Source organism: Austrofundulus limnaeus, unplaced genomic scaffold, assembly GCF_001266775.1.
Source record: "Austrofundulus limnaeus strain Quisiro unplaced genomic scaffold, Austrofundulus_limnaeus-1.0 Scaffold259, whole genome shotgun sequence".
Lineage (NCBI taxonomy): Eukaryota > Metazoa > Chordata > Actinopteri > Cyprinodontiformes > Rivulidae > Austrofundulus > Austrofundulus limnaeus.
Window position 1 is genome coordinate 12,943 of NW_013952661.1, and position 15,717 is coordinate 28,659.

The window sequence follows — 15,717 nt, forward strand, 5'->3', positions numbered from 1 at the left end:
ATATATATATATATTTGTGTTGATAAGACTGAGTGGTCTGTTGACTGACCTTTGTATTTGTTCAAATAATCGTTATGGGCAGGTTACAATATAAAAATATTTGTCATAATCATGTCTTGTGATCATTTAACAGGAGTTTTACTTTTAAACTGTAAGTGTTTTTAATTTAGTTATGCTAGTTATGATAGTTTAGTTATGAGATAAATACAATAAAAATTAAACCAAGATTTATAATAATTATCATTTTGATCCGTACATTGGTAATGTCTGACTGGGCCTCGTGTCACTTTATGTTCAACAAATTGGGCCCCGAGGTCAAAAAGGTTAAGAACCCCTGAACTAGACCATAATGCATTGCAAAACACTGATTTGGAGCATGCACATTAGTAACTGTAATAATGGTCAATTCACAACTCATACTTCAAGTGAGATCTTCCATAATGTTTATTTTTTTCAGATTTTGACTAAAACATTTCCACCTCTGTCCTTTCTTATCACAGGATCTTAGTCTGAAACTGGCAGGAAGTGCAACAGGTGATGAGCATGCAAGGCTTTTTTTTAGTAATCTGAGCCTTTTTTTCCCTCATAGCCACCAAGCCTACATTTAGTGTTCAAAGCTTAAAGTAGACATTTCTTAAAATAGCCTTGTGCATGGTCTGGAGTGTTCGTCTGCTGCCTGCTTAGTTCCAGCATGGTCCAAGAGACCACTTGTTTTGTACATAAAGGTCACAAGTGCAATGATGGAATTCAAATCCTTTTATATGAATCAAGTCATTAAGGTTGATTGAATGAAGTTGAATAGCGACACTAATCACATCATTTTTTTTGCAGGTGATTTCCAGACCCCAGCATGTCCACGATGCCGACTTGAGCTGAAGTCAAATTAGAAAAACCTGCAAAGTTGCAGCAGCTAAAAAAAGGTGATGCACAAACAGTAAGACACTTGCTGGCACCATGAGCTGCTTGGAGAAGCAACACACAAGTCATCGGCTGGGGAGCATGCTTCACCATCGCTTCCCTAACGGGTTCACAGACCTGTTCATGGACGAGACCGACCGGGAGGTCAGCACCCTCACTGACAGAGCCTTCCGCAGTCTCTGCGTTGGAGACGACGCAGTTTACAACGACGACTTCTTGTATGGATATTCACCTTATAGCTGCCTCAAACCTTTGGCAGGGGAGCCGCTTAAGAAAAAATATCCCAAGGAATCTAAAAAGGAAGAGCCACACAAACCTGACAAAGGGGTTTCTCAGTCCTGGAAACAGCAGCAGCAGAGCATATCCCACATGTCATCATTCCTTAAGGTGTTCAGTGCTGCAGAGGAAAGCTGTGAAGGAATGATAATCAGAAACGGAGACATGACAGATTCTAATGGAGAATCATGGGATAAATCTGCCCTGCGCAGCATAGAGAAAGAGTTATCAGAGTTTTCCTCTAATTGTCACACGAGTCTCCAAAACAGGCATCACAAGAACCAGCTGCCGCATCAGTCTGGAAACGGTTCGACTAATAAAAACAGCAAAGACGTCAACCTTTCATCTGGGAAATTCACAAGGATTAAACACGGAAAATCTACTGTCAAGCTACGGAAACTTAACATCAAAAACTTCTTCCTTCACAGCGAGCTCAGTCCTTTCCAAACATGGACAGACTGTAACCGGTTTCCTTTTGCCCAAGAAAACACAGTCGGCAATATTCTCTCCACAGATAATATCTCTAAATGGTACGATTTGCCATTTTATAAGAAGCTAACTGAAGCACACAGAAAGGAGACTCTTCATTCTGAAGAGGCACAGACATGCCAAAAACAACAAGTGGATCCCTCTGACACCAACGTTTCTAAACCCAACCCTGCCCCCCCAGTTGTTTTACCAAAGCCCTCTGCTCCTCTGGCTGAGAAGAGGTGCTCTTCAGATGGGGGGGATGCACATGCTGCCCCCTGGAGGCGCAACAAGTCCAGAGCAAAAAGTACAGTTCCAGCCAATCAGGTTGGAATACCACCTCAAGAGAGCAACTCAAAAACAACCAATGAAAGTATTTTGTTGCCCAAAAAGGAAATAAAATCTGTGGAAGTGAAAGCGGTTGAGGATGACAGCCCTTTGGCCTCTACTCCGTTCAGCATCTGCCAGCTGATGACACCAGTCATTCCCTCCAGACAGCCAACGGAGACTTCAGAAGTCCTCCAAGCTGTTCTCTCACCCTCAGTTTGTGATCTCCTGGGAAGGCCTCACTCTGAGGTCAAAGGAACTCCTGAACCTCCAGTTAAGAGGGAAAGCTACAAATCACTGGCATCCAGCATCCTCTTCAACCTGAAGGACAACAGGAAGAGGGTGAAGAGTCGATACAGTCCACCTAAATTCATAACTTCTGAGGTGCCCGATGGTGGACCCCAGTCTCCACAAACAGACTGTGTAAATCAAGCTGCTTCTGAAGACACTCCATCTGGTTTAAACACACCTGATATTCTGAAAGATGCACTGGCAGTTTTCAGTCCTCCTTTGGAACCTTTAGTATCCTCAAATGTTGATCTTACAAAGCATGACAAGACTCTATCAGATGACTATTTGTTGTCAAACTTGCTGCAGAACAAACAGGATTCTGTAGGCAACAACCATGGAGAAGAGTACCCCAATTCTCCATTTATACCATTAAAGAAAAACAAAAGCCCCATGGCTAAAAAGCAAAACTATCCCTCTTTGAATTTGTATAAGAAAGCCAGTCCTGCTGACACTGATGTTAAATATCTTCAGGTACCTCTGAGCATCAGCACTCCAGCAAATGTTCCACCTGCTGAAACAAAAGACGGAGAGCTTCCAAAAAACACAGGGCTTTCACCAAAAACTCTGAACGTAGTCAAAGATTTTTCACCAATGATTTCACCCTGCTCAGATGAGAATGTGGGGCTGTCACCGGGTTGGAAACAACTACCAAATGTCCCAGACAAAACTAAACGCATGGTGAAAAACACAAGAGAAAAATACTCTTGTTTGCAACCAACTTCTGAAGAAAACAATCCAGGTGGGCAAACGAGTATGATGAATGTGATCAGAGCAGCAAGAGATGCAATTAATTCAGCCAGAAATAAAGCTCAATCTGCAAGTTATCCAGATAACATCAAATGGCAAATTTCACACACTGAAGAAATAAAGCAGAAAGACACTGAACAAAGAGTCTCGAAAGAAACATTTGGTTGCATAGGGCAAAGTCCAGAAACAGCAAATGATGTTTTATCACAAAATACTGCTACTGGTGAATTGCTGATTGGCAAAAGCAGCCATTCGAACAGAGAGCCTCCTCCTGTTCCAAAAAGAAACTTCGCCAAATCAAGCATACGACACTCTCTGGACAAACAGACACGATGTAAAGTTGACAAAGCCTCTAGTGGTGATTTGAGGGATGATAAAGTGAATTTTTCACCAAAGCAAAATGAACCTGTCTCAAAACAAGATAAGCAGAAACATGCATTCTCAGCTAGACAGAACAATTATATCAAGCATCAAAGATATGCAGTGACAGACGACGAGCAAACAAAGGAGTATAAGAAAAACCGTACGAAAACAAGGACGGGAAAAGAGACGGATAACGAAACAACCTCTTTAGAAGAAATGAGAGAGAGTGAGCATATTTTTAATGACTTGCAGGCTGCGAAAGTGCTAGACAGGGTGCGACTAGGTGATAGAATGCTTGAGTTTGCAAGAACCAAATTAGAAGTTCTTAAAACTGATGAGGAGACAAAGGTTGAAAATGAGCTGATCTCTAGGGAACTTCGTAACATAAAGAAAGGCATGCTATCCTTGAGAGGGAACACGTCAGCTAAGAAAAAAATATTTGCACAAAAAGAGAAAGAGGCTTTCACAAACGTAGACAGTCATGTTATTGCGAACAAAGCACTTGACAATTATGACAGAGCTAAAATGGCACTTGAAGAGGTTATTTCAGAACGGGAGAGGAAGAAGACAGAGGAAGGTTCAGTTCTGACATCTGAAGAAAAGGACAGAAGTTCTGAAACACGGGTGCAGGAGGGCACCAAAGACTGCATCACAGAGCTCAGAGAGGGTCAGGAGAGATTAGGGGACTTTAGAAACCAGAATCAGCTGAGACAGACTCAACCTGGTGAGACTCAGAAATCAGGTGGTAGGGCTGATTTACCTGACAGGAACACTGTTAGCAATGAACAAAATGCTACTCAAAACTCAGAGTTCTATTTTGAGGGACACAGCAGGTCTACTGAAGAAGGTAGAAAGTACTCTATGAATGAATGTGTGGACAAAACACTTGGTACTCCTCTTGTTCCCCCCAGGAACAAAAAAGGAGGTAACAAAAGAGACGGAAGCATAACTGAAGAGAAAAATACAGATGGTGAAATTGTCAAAAGCAAAGGTGAAATTATTGAAAACCCTGCTGAACAGTATGTTCAGACGAGGACAAGTTCAGAAATTAAAGACGCTCCACCCACTCAATATGAAACTTTATTATACAAAGAGAGGCAGGATAATGTGAATAACGCCAATTTAAAATTAAACACTGCTACAGATAGCAAAACATGTGGGTCAGCGTTATTGTTAAATGACTCACTATCTGAAAATGCAGCTTGTTTATCAACAAAACTAAGAGAAAATGAAAGTAAGGGAGATAGCTCTCAGATTATCATGTGTCCAAATGAGGGTGATGATTCTCAAAAGACTAGCAAGAAAAAGCAAAAGTCCCCGTTAAAACCCGACCACTTAATCAGGCCAGACGAAAATACGACCAAGAGTCCCAAACAAGAAACACAAACTGATAAAATAAATAATGAAGATGCGGACACAGAGGCTTTCTGTGAAATACCCAGAAATATAGTTTCACCCTTACTGTTACTAAATGGTATCAGCATGGCTCAGAGTCCACCAGATCAAGGCAGCCTGTCCTCTAAATCCTCCTACTTCTCTGTGGAGAGTGCACTGCCAAGAAACACAGAGACAGAGTCAAATGTCTACCACTCTTTGGAAAACCTTGCTCTCGAGGTGGAGAAGGCTAATGGGCCAGGGCAGACTGTTTTACAAAAAGAAATGGACAAAGTTTTGGTGGAATATTATTCTTTAAATGATTGTGAAAAGGGCTTGGAGGAAAAAATGCTCCAGATGAAGACTCCTCGGAAAAAGCCAGAGGATGCGGACAGAAACAACACAGAGACTGTCACAACAAATGAACAAAAAACTCATGATGAAAATGATCCAACAGTGTCACCCACTACTACTTTTTCTCCAACTTCTGAAATACCTGCCTTGTTCAAAATCAAAGACAACACTTTCAGTAACAGGACAAAGAAGCCTGTAGTGCCCTGGTCACCAAGAGGGAGTCTGAATACATCAGAAATGATAGAAAAAAAGTCACATCCCACAAAGGAAAATCCAGAGTTCTCGCTAGTAAATGAAACTTGTGCCATCAATACTGCTGTGACTCCTTCAGAACTGCTCAATACTGGAGAGAATTTATCACCACTGCTGTCACTTTTATCTTCAAAAGAAAACCCAAAGAAAGCCCAGGTTGGAGTGTTCCTCACTGTCCCACAGGAAGACGACACATCTTCTCGAGTGACGCCATCATCTGAAGGTATGGAAAGCATAACAACCAGCACAGCTGACACAGCTGACAAGGCAGGAATGAATGCTGGGGTTCTGGTAGAGAGTGAAAGCACAAAGGCTCCCAGTAAACCATCAGAATCCATCTGTAGCGGCAGCGACAACCAAACAGAGCTGCCCAAGCCTCCAGTAATATTACCCAAATCTGAAAAGGCAGTTTTAAAAGCCATTAAGCTGACAAACAGAAGGATGAAGAAGGAAGAGGCCCAGAGGTTGTCTCAAAAATCATCTCAAACCAGCAGTAAACACACAGCAGATAGGCCGAAGAGTGATAAATTAGAGCAGAAAACCAACAGCAGCGCTAAAACTGGCAGGAAAAGTGACAAAAAACACATAGAAAAAAATAAAGACAGTACTCCACATCATGAAATTCACCTTAGCCATGACAATACCCAGAGTGAGCCACCACAAAGCTACAATAAAAACCATCATCACAAGCAAGCAACAATGAGCCACACAACTCAAAGACAGAGCCATGATTCAGTGGATTGCATTAACCAGAACAGAGACATGCCACCTGAGAGAACTTTAGAAAGACAGGGACGCAGCAGCAACAGACGAGTTCAAGAAAAAACAAAGCAGAGACATTACAGCAATGACAGAATCGTCGGTACTGCACCTGTATACAAAGATCCGGCTGACGAGAGGCCAACCTCAGACAGGTCCTTCCATCGGTCCCAAAGCATCGACAGGTACATGGTAGGCAAAGCAGAGCTCAGTGCTCATGTGTCAACCAATGAAAAGCTTGAACCCAGGGCTCAGCGCATTGAGAAATCCATTATGCATGAGCTTCAGCAAAGAGGACGAGCCAGAAACAAGGAAAGCCAAGGCAACCCACTGAGAAGAAGTCATAGCATTGATGCCTACCCCACTGAAGCGCCACTTCTGTCCCGCCAGCTGAGCAACAGTAGCCAGCTCTCTCGTCAGTCTAGCATCGAGCACACTATTGTCACACAGTCCTTCCCTATGACTCAACGGAAACTCCTCCAGGATCCAGACTCTGGGCAGTACTTTTTTGTTGACTTGCCTGTACAAGTCAAGACAAAAACGTTCTTCGATCCCGACACAGGGAGCTATGTCCAGCTGCCACTCCAGACACCAGATGGCGCTCTTCCTCATGCATCCCACATGGAAGTCCTGACTCCACCGATGGTTGTTTACCACAGCTTTGTGCCTGTCCCTCTGTCCCCCATGGCTCGTAACGCCACCATCCAAACACCTCAGATAGAGCTGAATGATTTAGAGCAGAAGCATTTGGAAAGGGTGAGACAAAAGCACTGTAAAGAGGGACATCCATATTTGGAGCCTGCCTACAGCCAACAGGACCATTTGTTGGGAGAGTTCATGAGCACAGAGGAACTGGACTGTCCCAGTTGAGGAGGTTTTTCATTTATAAAATTGTGGTGTTCATTGCATTCCCGGAGTTATTTTTGTGATGTTTTTGTGATTTATGTTTTTTAACTTATTTCCAGCTTACCTTCCTTCAGCATAATTCAGTCAGATCATCAACAGTTTACAGACATTAAAGGGATAGTCTGGTCATTTTTAAGGTTTTCTGTCAAATAGTTATGAATAGTTAGAAAGATCAATTATGACATCAGTTATAAAGAGTAGTGATAAAAGGGCAAAAGTTCTAGTTTAGACTATGTTGATGGATAATGTGCCTGTTTTTATTACTGTTTTTGAGCCACATAAAACAACTCATTCTAAAAAATGACATACTGGTGTGAACTTCTACACTTTTGCAGGATACTGCTTGTAGATTTTGCTGCTGTTTTTTTGTGTTATGATATGAATGTACAAATTGCTTGCTGAGGATGATGGACTGTGTGTGTGCTGAAGCTTCTGAACGTGTCAATCTGCCCGATCAGCACATCTGATCAATGAAAAACATTACTCAACTCAGTGGAAGGATACGTTCATTAGCCTCAGCGCCATCAGCATACAGTCCAATGGTCTGTGTTCTGTACACATATTGTACATTGTACAAAGGTGTAGATGTTACCATATGTAGTGTTTTTTCACACAGGAATGTTGTTCTTGACAAATAGTTATTTGGCTAACTATTAGCCTGATTAACACTTTTTCACTTCTCTCTTTGCTTTGTGCTCTCTGATTGATGTCTTTAAGGTAGTATGGATAACTATTTGACAGAACGTCACCTCAAATGTGACCACAGAATAAATAATGGTAAAAAAAAGTATCTCAAAGTTATAAAAACACAGCAGTGACAGTTTTATTGACTGTAAGAAATGTAGAAAAAGTTCAACAGCTTAGTGAACTGGTCATAGACTGAGTAGTAAGAAAGCACCTTAAAACACCACGTAAATGGTCCTGGAAATGCAAAGTACACCTTTTATGCAGTGTTACAAGATGGACTTTTTCTTTATTTCTCGGTTTGTGTTTATTCTGGTCTCATTTTAATTTGAAATCAAACACAACGCAGAAGGAATCCTGGTTTTACGATTCTACCCAAATCTTCACTTGGATTGTGAGAAAACTAAGTTTGGTAAAAATTTACGAGACATATTTAAAACTTAAATTTTATTTGATGAATGTTGTATAGATGTTGATTGTAAGAAAATGTTAAATGTTTGAGAAGATTAAAGTTACATGGATTGTCCATGTACATAGTGTTTGAAGGTGAAATGTTTATTTTTTGTAAATGCTGACTGTTGTACTTTACAGTAGTGTGGTGGAACTTTTCCAACATTTCAGATATTTTAGCTTTTTTTCTTAACTGAAAAGCTTGTGTTTTGGAAATTTATACTTTTACCAGACAGTTTAAAATGATTTCCCAATGGGAATACTTGAATCTTATTAAAGTAACTTAAAACCACCTGCCAAAATTTTGTATACTGATTTTGACTAAATATGTACACAAAACAAAAGTTTTGAGATTGTTTTCAAACGTCAAAAATGTGAGTTATTTTATGGAAAAGCTTGTGGTATCAACCACTGCATATATTTTTAATTAAAAGGTATAAAAAAGAGAATTAGTACTGACATTAGTTGCCTTTTCCTGAACAGGAGTTAAGCAGAACTGTCGTGCGTCTGTGATCCATTCCAATAAAAACAGCTGTTTTTCTTCTTCTGTTGTTACTTGTTTTTTTTTTCTACTCACTTATCTTGTCAAAATGGTTCATCACGGTAACCAGAACTGATTTACAAATGTTAGGACTAGGGATGTTACGCTGCCTGCTTGACAGTGTTTCAAGCAAATGAAGCAAAAGTGTTGCAAGATGGTGTTTCGAGCGCTGCTGTCTAAGGATGTTAGAGACAAGATCACAGACCTGCACAAAGCTAGAATAGGCTACAAAACCATCAGTAAGATGCTGGGTGAGAAGGAGACAACTGTTGGTGAAATAGTAATGTTGTGGAATTCTTTATTTACCCAAAACAGAAACACGTGATCCAGTAATAAAAAGTACTCTGTGAATGGTCATCAGGATTTATTTGCACACATCACACAGGGCAGTGGGACAAAATGTGTGCAACGAGGCAGTCTCAAATAGGCCAAGGAGAGAATGATGTTTGATGAACAGCAACAAAATTGATTATTTCCTAACAGATATTGTCCTGGTTGTGAAATACTTTATCTGAGAGAAAACAGAGGATAAAGAGTAAAATAATAAAACATGATGACATTTTAAGGTAAACAGAAGAGGTCACTGATGCTTGACCTGAGAATAATGTGGGACTTTAGAGGATAAGTTGTTTTTCTAAGACAACTCGTCCCTTTTGATCAAACATTGATCACTAAAATACATTTGGAAAAATAATAGTTTGTCATTACAAAATTTTGAACCAACCATTGGTATAAATAAGTTTTAAGCTGAACTATTAAGTAAGCAATTGACCAAGAAAATAATAGTGACTTGAAGCAAATCTTGACAATAAAATGTTAAATAAAAATAAAAATTATAAAAAGAAATGACCTGAGAAGGATCATAATTAAAAAGAAAGGTCAGGTCAACAAAGCAAACAAAATCACATGAGATCAGGATTTTGTTATATTACTCTGATAAATTGTTTAGAGTAACCTAATAAAACCATACTTGAGAAAATAAATCCACAGTATTTTCCACTCCATTCAGGAAAGTCTTTTAATCCAACCCAACATTAAAACTGAAAAACCCAACAGTTTAAAAATATTCAAGAAAATTAGCACAGTGATAAAAAGTCAAACAGATGAAAATGAACTTAAAAACAAACCAATTCAAAAATAAATTAAAACAGAAATTTATATTTGAATTAAGTCAAAAATAAAAACACAAAAATAAAACACAAATCAACTTTTTGCTCTCTTTGTTTATTTGAGGGAAGACGATTGCTGCAGAGGAGTTACTTCCAGATTTGAGTCTGTCTTTGATGCCGGCAGGATCAGATGCAGGGCTTTGCCCCCACCCCAAATCAGAAAGACCAGCTGACCAGAGGGCACAAGACCAGCATCACATGCAGGGGGAGGAGCTTGTGCTGCAGCAGACATAAACTAAACAGAAAATTAAATAGAGAATAAAACTTCTGAAGTGAATACCTCAAAGATCAGGCTTGTAACGAGTATTCACCAGGCAGATCCAGTTATTTTCCTAATATTACTGCCTTCTAGGTCAAAAATAAAACCATTTTCCTTTTTTTTATATAAATACAGTCCAGCAATGTGGTTCTAATCAATAATATGTTGTTATGGTGAAAAACATCTTACTTTATGAAATGAGGTCTTGAAGTTCCACCAGGAAGGGTCACTCCAGGAAAATGCCATCAGATCAGCTGTTACCTCCTCACTGCATCCAGTCTCACTCTGATGGCAACTAGCACTGCCCACTGCACCCAGTGGTCCAGTCTTGGCCAGGCCCCCACGAGAGACTGGACACCTGAAAACCTGAACTTGTTCTCAGCAGGTAAAAGGCAGACAGCTCTCACAACTCTGCAACAGGTTAGTGGTTTCCACAGACTTCAGGACAAGACAGGACAGAGGCGACAGACTTTTCAGACTTTTGCAGATGCTGTCAACAAACTACAGTCCTGCAGCTCTAAATGCACCAACCTTTGTGCCCATAAGTCTCTCAGGTTTCTTCAAAGTCATGCTATGCATGGGGTGCAATGGGTTTCACCTCTTAGGCAATGAGAGAAAAATTCTGAGGCACTGACCTTTAGGAAATCCCGGATTGACCTCCTCCTTGGGAATGTAAAGGCTTAAAAAAAGAAAAAAGGAACACAAACAAAAGAGAAAGAAAAAAAGTTAGCAAACAGCTTCCGAAGTACTATAAAATAAAATATGCTTGTTTAGAACATACCTTACATCTCCACATTTTAATAAACCTTTAAACTGCACCTTAAATAGGAAAATGATGAAAAACAAAAACAGTAAAATAACAAACAAACTTCAAATTAAACGTTTTGAGGTCTCAAATTACTTTTTCAGTAACTAATATTAACCATTTCTTCATTACACTGAACATTTACTTCTGAACTGAAAAAGAACAAACCAAAAACACAAGATAAAAGAACTAAAACTAAGAAGCTTTACAGGAGACTCAGTTATTTGGACCAGGGATTTTTATGCCAGACTTTGTGGACTCATGAGACAGAGAAGAGAAAAAAAAACAATAATAAATAAAATATCTAATATTTAAAATATTAATGCACTGTAAACCCAAGTTAGTAATCATTACTAAAGCCATTTATACAAAGTGATTACACCAGGATGGTTAGTTTTTACAAAATCAAAAACCAATTCAAGCTCTGTTTACACAAAGTCTTGTATCCAAGCTTATCCATCACTAAATAACTTATGATCTTAAAACTAATGTTTATGAGTAATTGACTCAGCATTACTTGTTTATTAGTAATCATTACTCACGTTTATCAGTATTCATTTCTCGTGTTAATAGAAATCTTCAAATGTAAATTATGGCCAATCATTTTGTTTCTTATATGCAAGTGTAACATCAATGTGAAACTTGAGTAAACATTTCACCGTGTAAAGACTTGAATCATTAACAAAAAGCAGTTAATGATGCGTTTTGATGCAAAAAGCTGATGGCTCTGGTGGTACCAGAGCCATCAGCTTTTCTACAACAACTGCAGTCTCACTAACAGTTTTCAGGCTTGCCATTAGTGAATAAAATTACTGAATTATAATAGAACAAGAATAAGTCAATTCGTTCGTTGACACCAATATGTCGTGGAATTCTTTATTTACCCAGACGTTTTAAGGTAAGAAAAAGAGGTCACTGACTCTTGACCTGAGAAGAATGAGGGACTTTAGAGGATAATTTATTTTTCTAAGACAGTAAGAAAATTTAAGAAATACAAAATGGCTATCAATTGACATCAATCTGGGACTCCATGCAAAATCCCACCTCATGGGTATCCTGGATCATGAAGAAGGTGAGAGACCAGCCTAGAACTACACGGGGCAAAGTTGTTAATGGTCTCAAGTCAACTGGGACCACAGTCACCAAGAAAACCAGTGGTAACACATTACACCATTATGGAATAAAACCCTGCAGTGCCCCCAAGCTCCTCCTTGCTCAAGAAGGCACATGTTCAGGTCCATCTGAAGTTTTCCAATGAATACTTGGATAATTCTGAAAGGGATGAGAGGTGCTGTGGTCAGAGGAGCTCTTTGGCATCAACTCAACTCACCAGGTTTGGAGGAAGAGAAATGCTGACTATGACCCAAAGAACACCATCCCCACTATCAAGCATAGAGGTGGAAACGTTTTGGGGGGGTTTCTCTGCTAAAGGGACAGGACTACTTCACCGTATAAATGGGAGAATGGTTGGAGCCATGTACTGTAAAATCCTGAGTAACCACTACGTGCAACTCACAAACAGGTAGATTGAGACTCAGTTATTGTTTGTTAGAGGTGCTCAGCCATTAAGAGATGAGGAATGTGTGATTTCTGTTTAATCAAAATTAAATATAAAATGTTAAATTTGATCACAAAGTAAGTAAGTAAGTAAGTAAGTAAGTAAGTAAGTAAGTAAGTAAGTAAGTAAGTAATGTTTTATTTATATAGTGCCTTTCACAGAAATAAATTCACAAGGTGTTGAACATTCAGGGAAGGGGGGGAGGGGGCAGTTAAGACAGGTCATGCAGCAAACACAGTTGCACTACCTTAACAACAAAACAACAGAAAACTAAAAAACAACAAAGGAAAATGAGGAAAAAAGCAAAAACATCATAACATATCAACAATGTGACACACTATGGTGTTTATGAAAAAACCTCTGCATAGAGCAGATTTATTAGCCAGAGGAGTAAGTGAGATAAAGGGGCTCGAAGAATCCAGTCCCCAGAACCAGCGCAGCCAAAGTTCAGAATATTGATGGTCAATTGTTCATTCTGTGAGCCCTCAGCTTTCTCAGGAATCAGATCAAATGGGTGAGAGAGGAGGTGGTGTGTGTGGGGGAGAGCCTTGTCAACATCTTCCAACCAGAAAGGATTTAGACAACAGTCAAGGCCGTTGCCGGAGAGATCCAGATTCTGTAATCAGTTGTTTTGGGAACAAAAATGACAGGCAGACAACAACAATTTTCCCTCTGCCTTAATGTCTGCTGGAACTCTCAAGGTGGCGAATCCAATCAGGCAAAACGGTGTGGACACATACAGCCGAGCCGATCCATCAGCTTCTCCAATATGAATTCCATCTGTCCATCAAAGTCCAGGAACCACAGCTGGCCCGCGACTCTCAGTAGAACCACGTGCAGACCAAGTCCAGCTCGCTCAAGGCAAATGTAGGGGTCACCTCGAGTGAAGAAACAGGAGTTACTGCCTCAAAGCAGGTCTCGGAAGGCCTGACAGAAGGCAGGAACACTGAACTCTATTTTAGGCCATGACAGGTCATTTCAACCRAGAAGAGAACTTCAGTTCTCTTAATCAAATAATGAACAGAACAATCTTTTCTGTTCGTGATTCATTTGTTGTTTAACTAAGAATGTTTATGCATTTGTTAATCATAATAATGACAAGTCACAAAGAAGCAGAATCACTTCTATTCTTTTATCGTGCCTAAAAGATTAATTAATGGTGTAAAAATCACAGAGGAAATCATCACCATGTTTTCATTGTGTTTTTATATAAATCACTGTTTTTATTTTACTGAAACATCAGTAATATAATTTTGAGTTTTCTTAAGAAAACCTTTCATTTATCTGGACCAAGTTCAGACTGATTATTTAAACAGAAATGTTAATTAATCATCATAAATGTTTTACAGTGATTTCTCTTAGAGTCTATCAGAAAGAAAAGCTAAAGAGGAGGTTATCATTCTGTTGTGACAGCTACAGAATGTGTCCTTGCACTGGCGCCACTAGCAAAGTCTTTATCTCTCTTTCCTTTTCTGACTCAACTCTTAACGCCTGAGGGCGGACCCAAGTCGTCCGACTCTGTACTAACACGGACGTCTTGGAGAGACACACGAGACTCTTCTTCCTGAATGCCGAAATGGGAAGACCGGCTTTTCTCTCCGGAGGAACAGCCTGGCCGCAGGTCTGACTCAGAAGCCAAATAGAGTAGATTTGCTGGCCAGGACAGTAAGCACGCCGCTTCTGTCCACCCAGAGACACACATCTCATAAAGAGTGTTTTACCTCCCGAGGGGAGAACTTTTATTTTGAAGGACGACCGGAAACTTCAGCTAGAATCTTTCTGGTTTGGACTGAAACAGACGAAAGTTACCTGAAAAATACCTACTCGCCAAGGACCAGTAAGCGAGCTGATACAAGTTCCCTGGATGGTCGGAGGTGAGACAGTTCATACCCAGGGGTGCCTTAAGAAGACATCACCAGGTAAAAGCTGACGTGTTTGGAGTGACGTGTCATGTGGAAACTAAACGCAGAAAGGACGTGCTGATCCGGTTGACCACACTTGATAAAATAAAAGCAGAAACACTAACCTTTAATTTCAAACCTTTTCTTTCCTTCCTTTGCCAACCTTAAGTTAAAGTGCCAGTAGTATTGTTGGTTTTTAACATCAGAACTGACGTTTTTACTGTTCTATATATAAGTAATCTGAGTTTGAATGCGAACTGAAATTCGGACGCGAGTTTTGTCTCATTTAACTTTGAAGCTTGTTATAGGAAACCCACAATCAGGTGTAACTTATGATCTGTTCAATTTGTGTAAATAAATGATTGCATAATCTTTTATGAATCAACTTGAACTCGTCTGAGCGTTCCCTTATTGTGTCACTCTTCAATTTGCACAGTCAAATATTAAAGTAATGAGAAAAACCTTGGTAAAAATTTCTCTCATAACTTTGTTATGAGAAGATGTAGAGAGGCTTATTTAACATAAGTAACTCCCCTACACAAATGTCCGAGTGCTGATAGAATACGGCCATCCATCAAATGTGTCAGTCAGCCAGAAAATGAAAAGCCACAGATGCTGTTTTGTAGAACACCAGGAGACCACCAAGCCAATCTGCAGAATCCAGTGATCAGAATCCAGACATATATCCAGAACAGAGAAGAACAGAGGTCCCACGTCTTCCATGGAAGCAAATAAACTTTGTTCCAAAAGTTTTATTAAGAGACCAGCTAACCAAATCCATAAAAATTAAAATATCCATAATTTCTAGTTTCAGATAAAAAATGTAGAGAACACTCCAAGCAGCAAAGCAGGGAAAGACAAGGGAGGGCAGGAGAGAAGGAAAGAAGTGTCTTACTCCTCCGAGAGCGAAACAAAAAAAAAAAACTGGGCCATCAGACTGGGCTCATGTGGTTCTCGGAGAAAATGAATTTGACACCTCTGCCTTAAAGGGGCAATATCCTGTAAAATCAACATTTTTGAGTTTTATATCCTGTTATGATGTTATACTCTCCTAAAAAATCATGTCCAAAGCCTTGCTCTGACTCATTCATCATGTTTGAGAAATCCTGCAGCGTTTTTATGAAGCCATGCTGAGGAGCAAAACGACAGGTGGGGACCAGAAACACCTTTTACCAGAAACGCCTCTGGGACGTGTCTTTAAGCCGAGCTTCCTCATCATGGAGCACACCTCCCCACCCCCCACCTCACACACCCCGCCCATGACTCCTGCAGGCTCTCAGCAGTAACAGAGCAAAGTGAAAGTGAAACTTAAACT

At 39.9% G+C, this 15,717-nt stretch overlaps 1 protein-coding gene across 3 annotated transcripts in view; it reads left to right on the forward strand.

The window, feature by feature from the left end:
* The window catches only part of LOC106526095 (uncharacterized), a 14,815-nt gene extending 6,102 nt beyond the window's left edge, over positions 1-8,713 (forward strand). For 2 of the 3 annotated variants that reach the window (XM_014020581.1, XM_014020580.1), the window contains exons 3-4: positions 501-534; positions 832-8,713. In XM_014020581.1, coding sequence (XP_013876035.1) covers positions 955-6,999 — 6,045 coding nt within the window. In that variant the 5' untranslated portion in view covers positions 501-534; positions 832-954 and the 3' untranslated portion in view covers positions 7,000-8,713. The remainder of the gene's footprint in view (positions 1-500; positions 535-831) is intronic. The other variant, XM_014020582.1, reaches the window with a different exon arrangement.
* Positions 8,714-15,717: the final 7,004 nt, after the last annotated feature.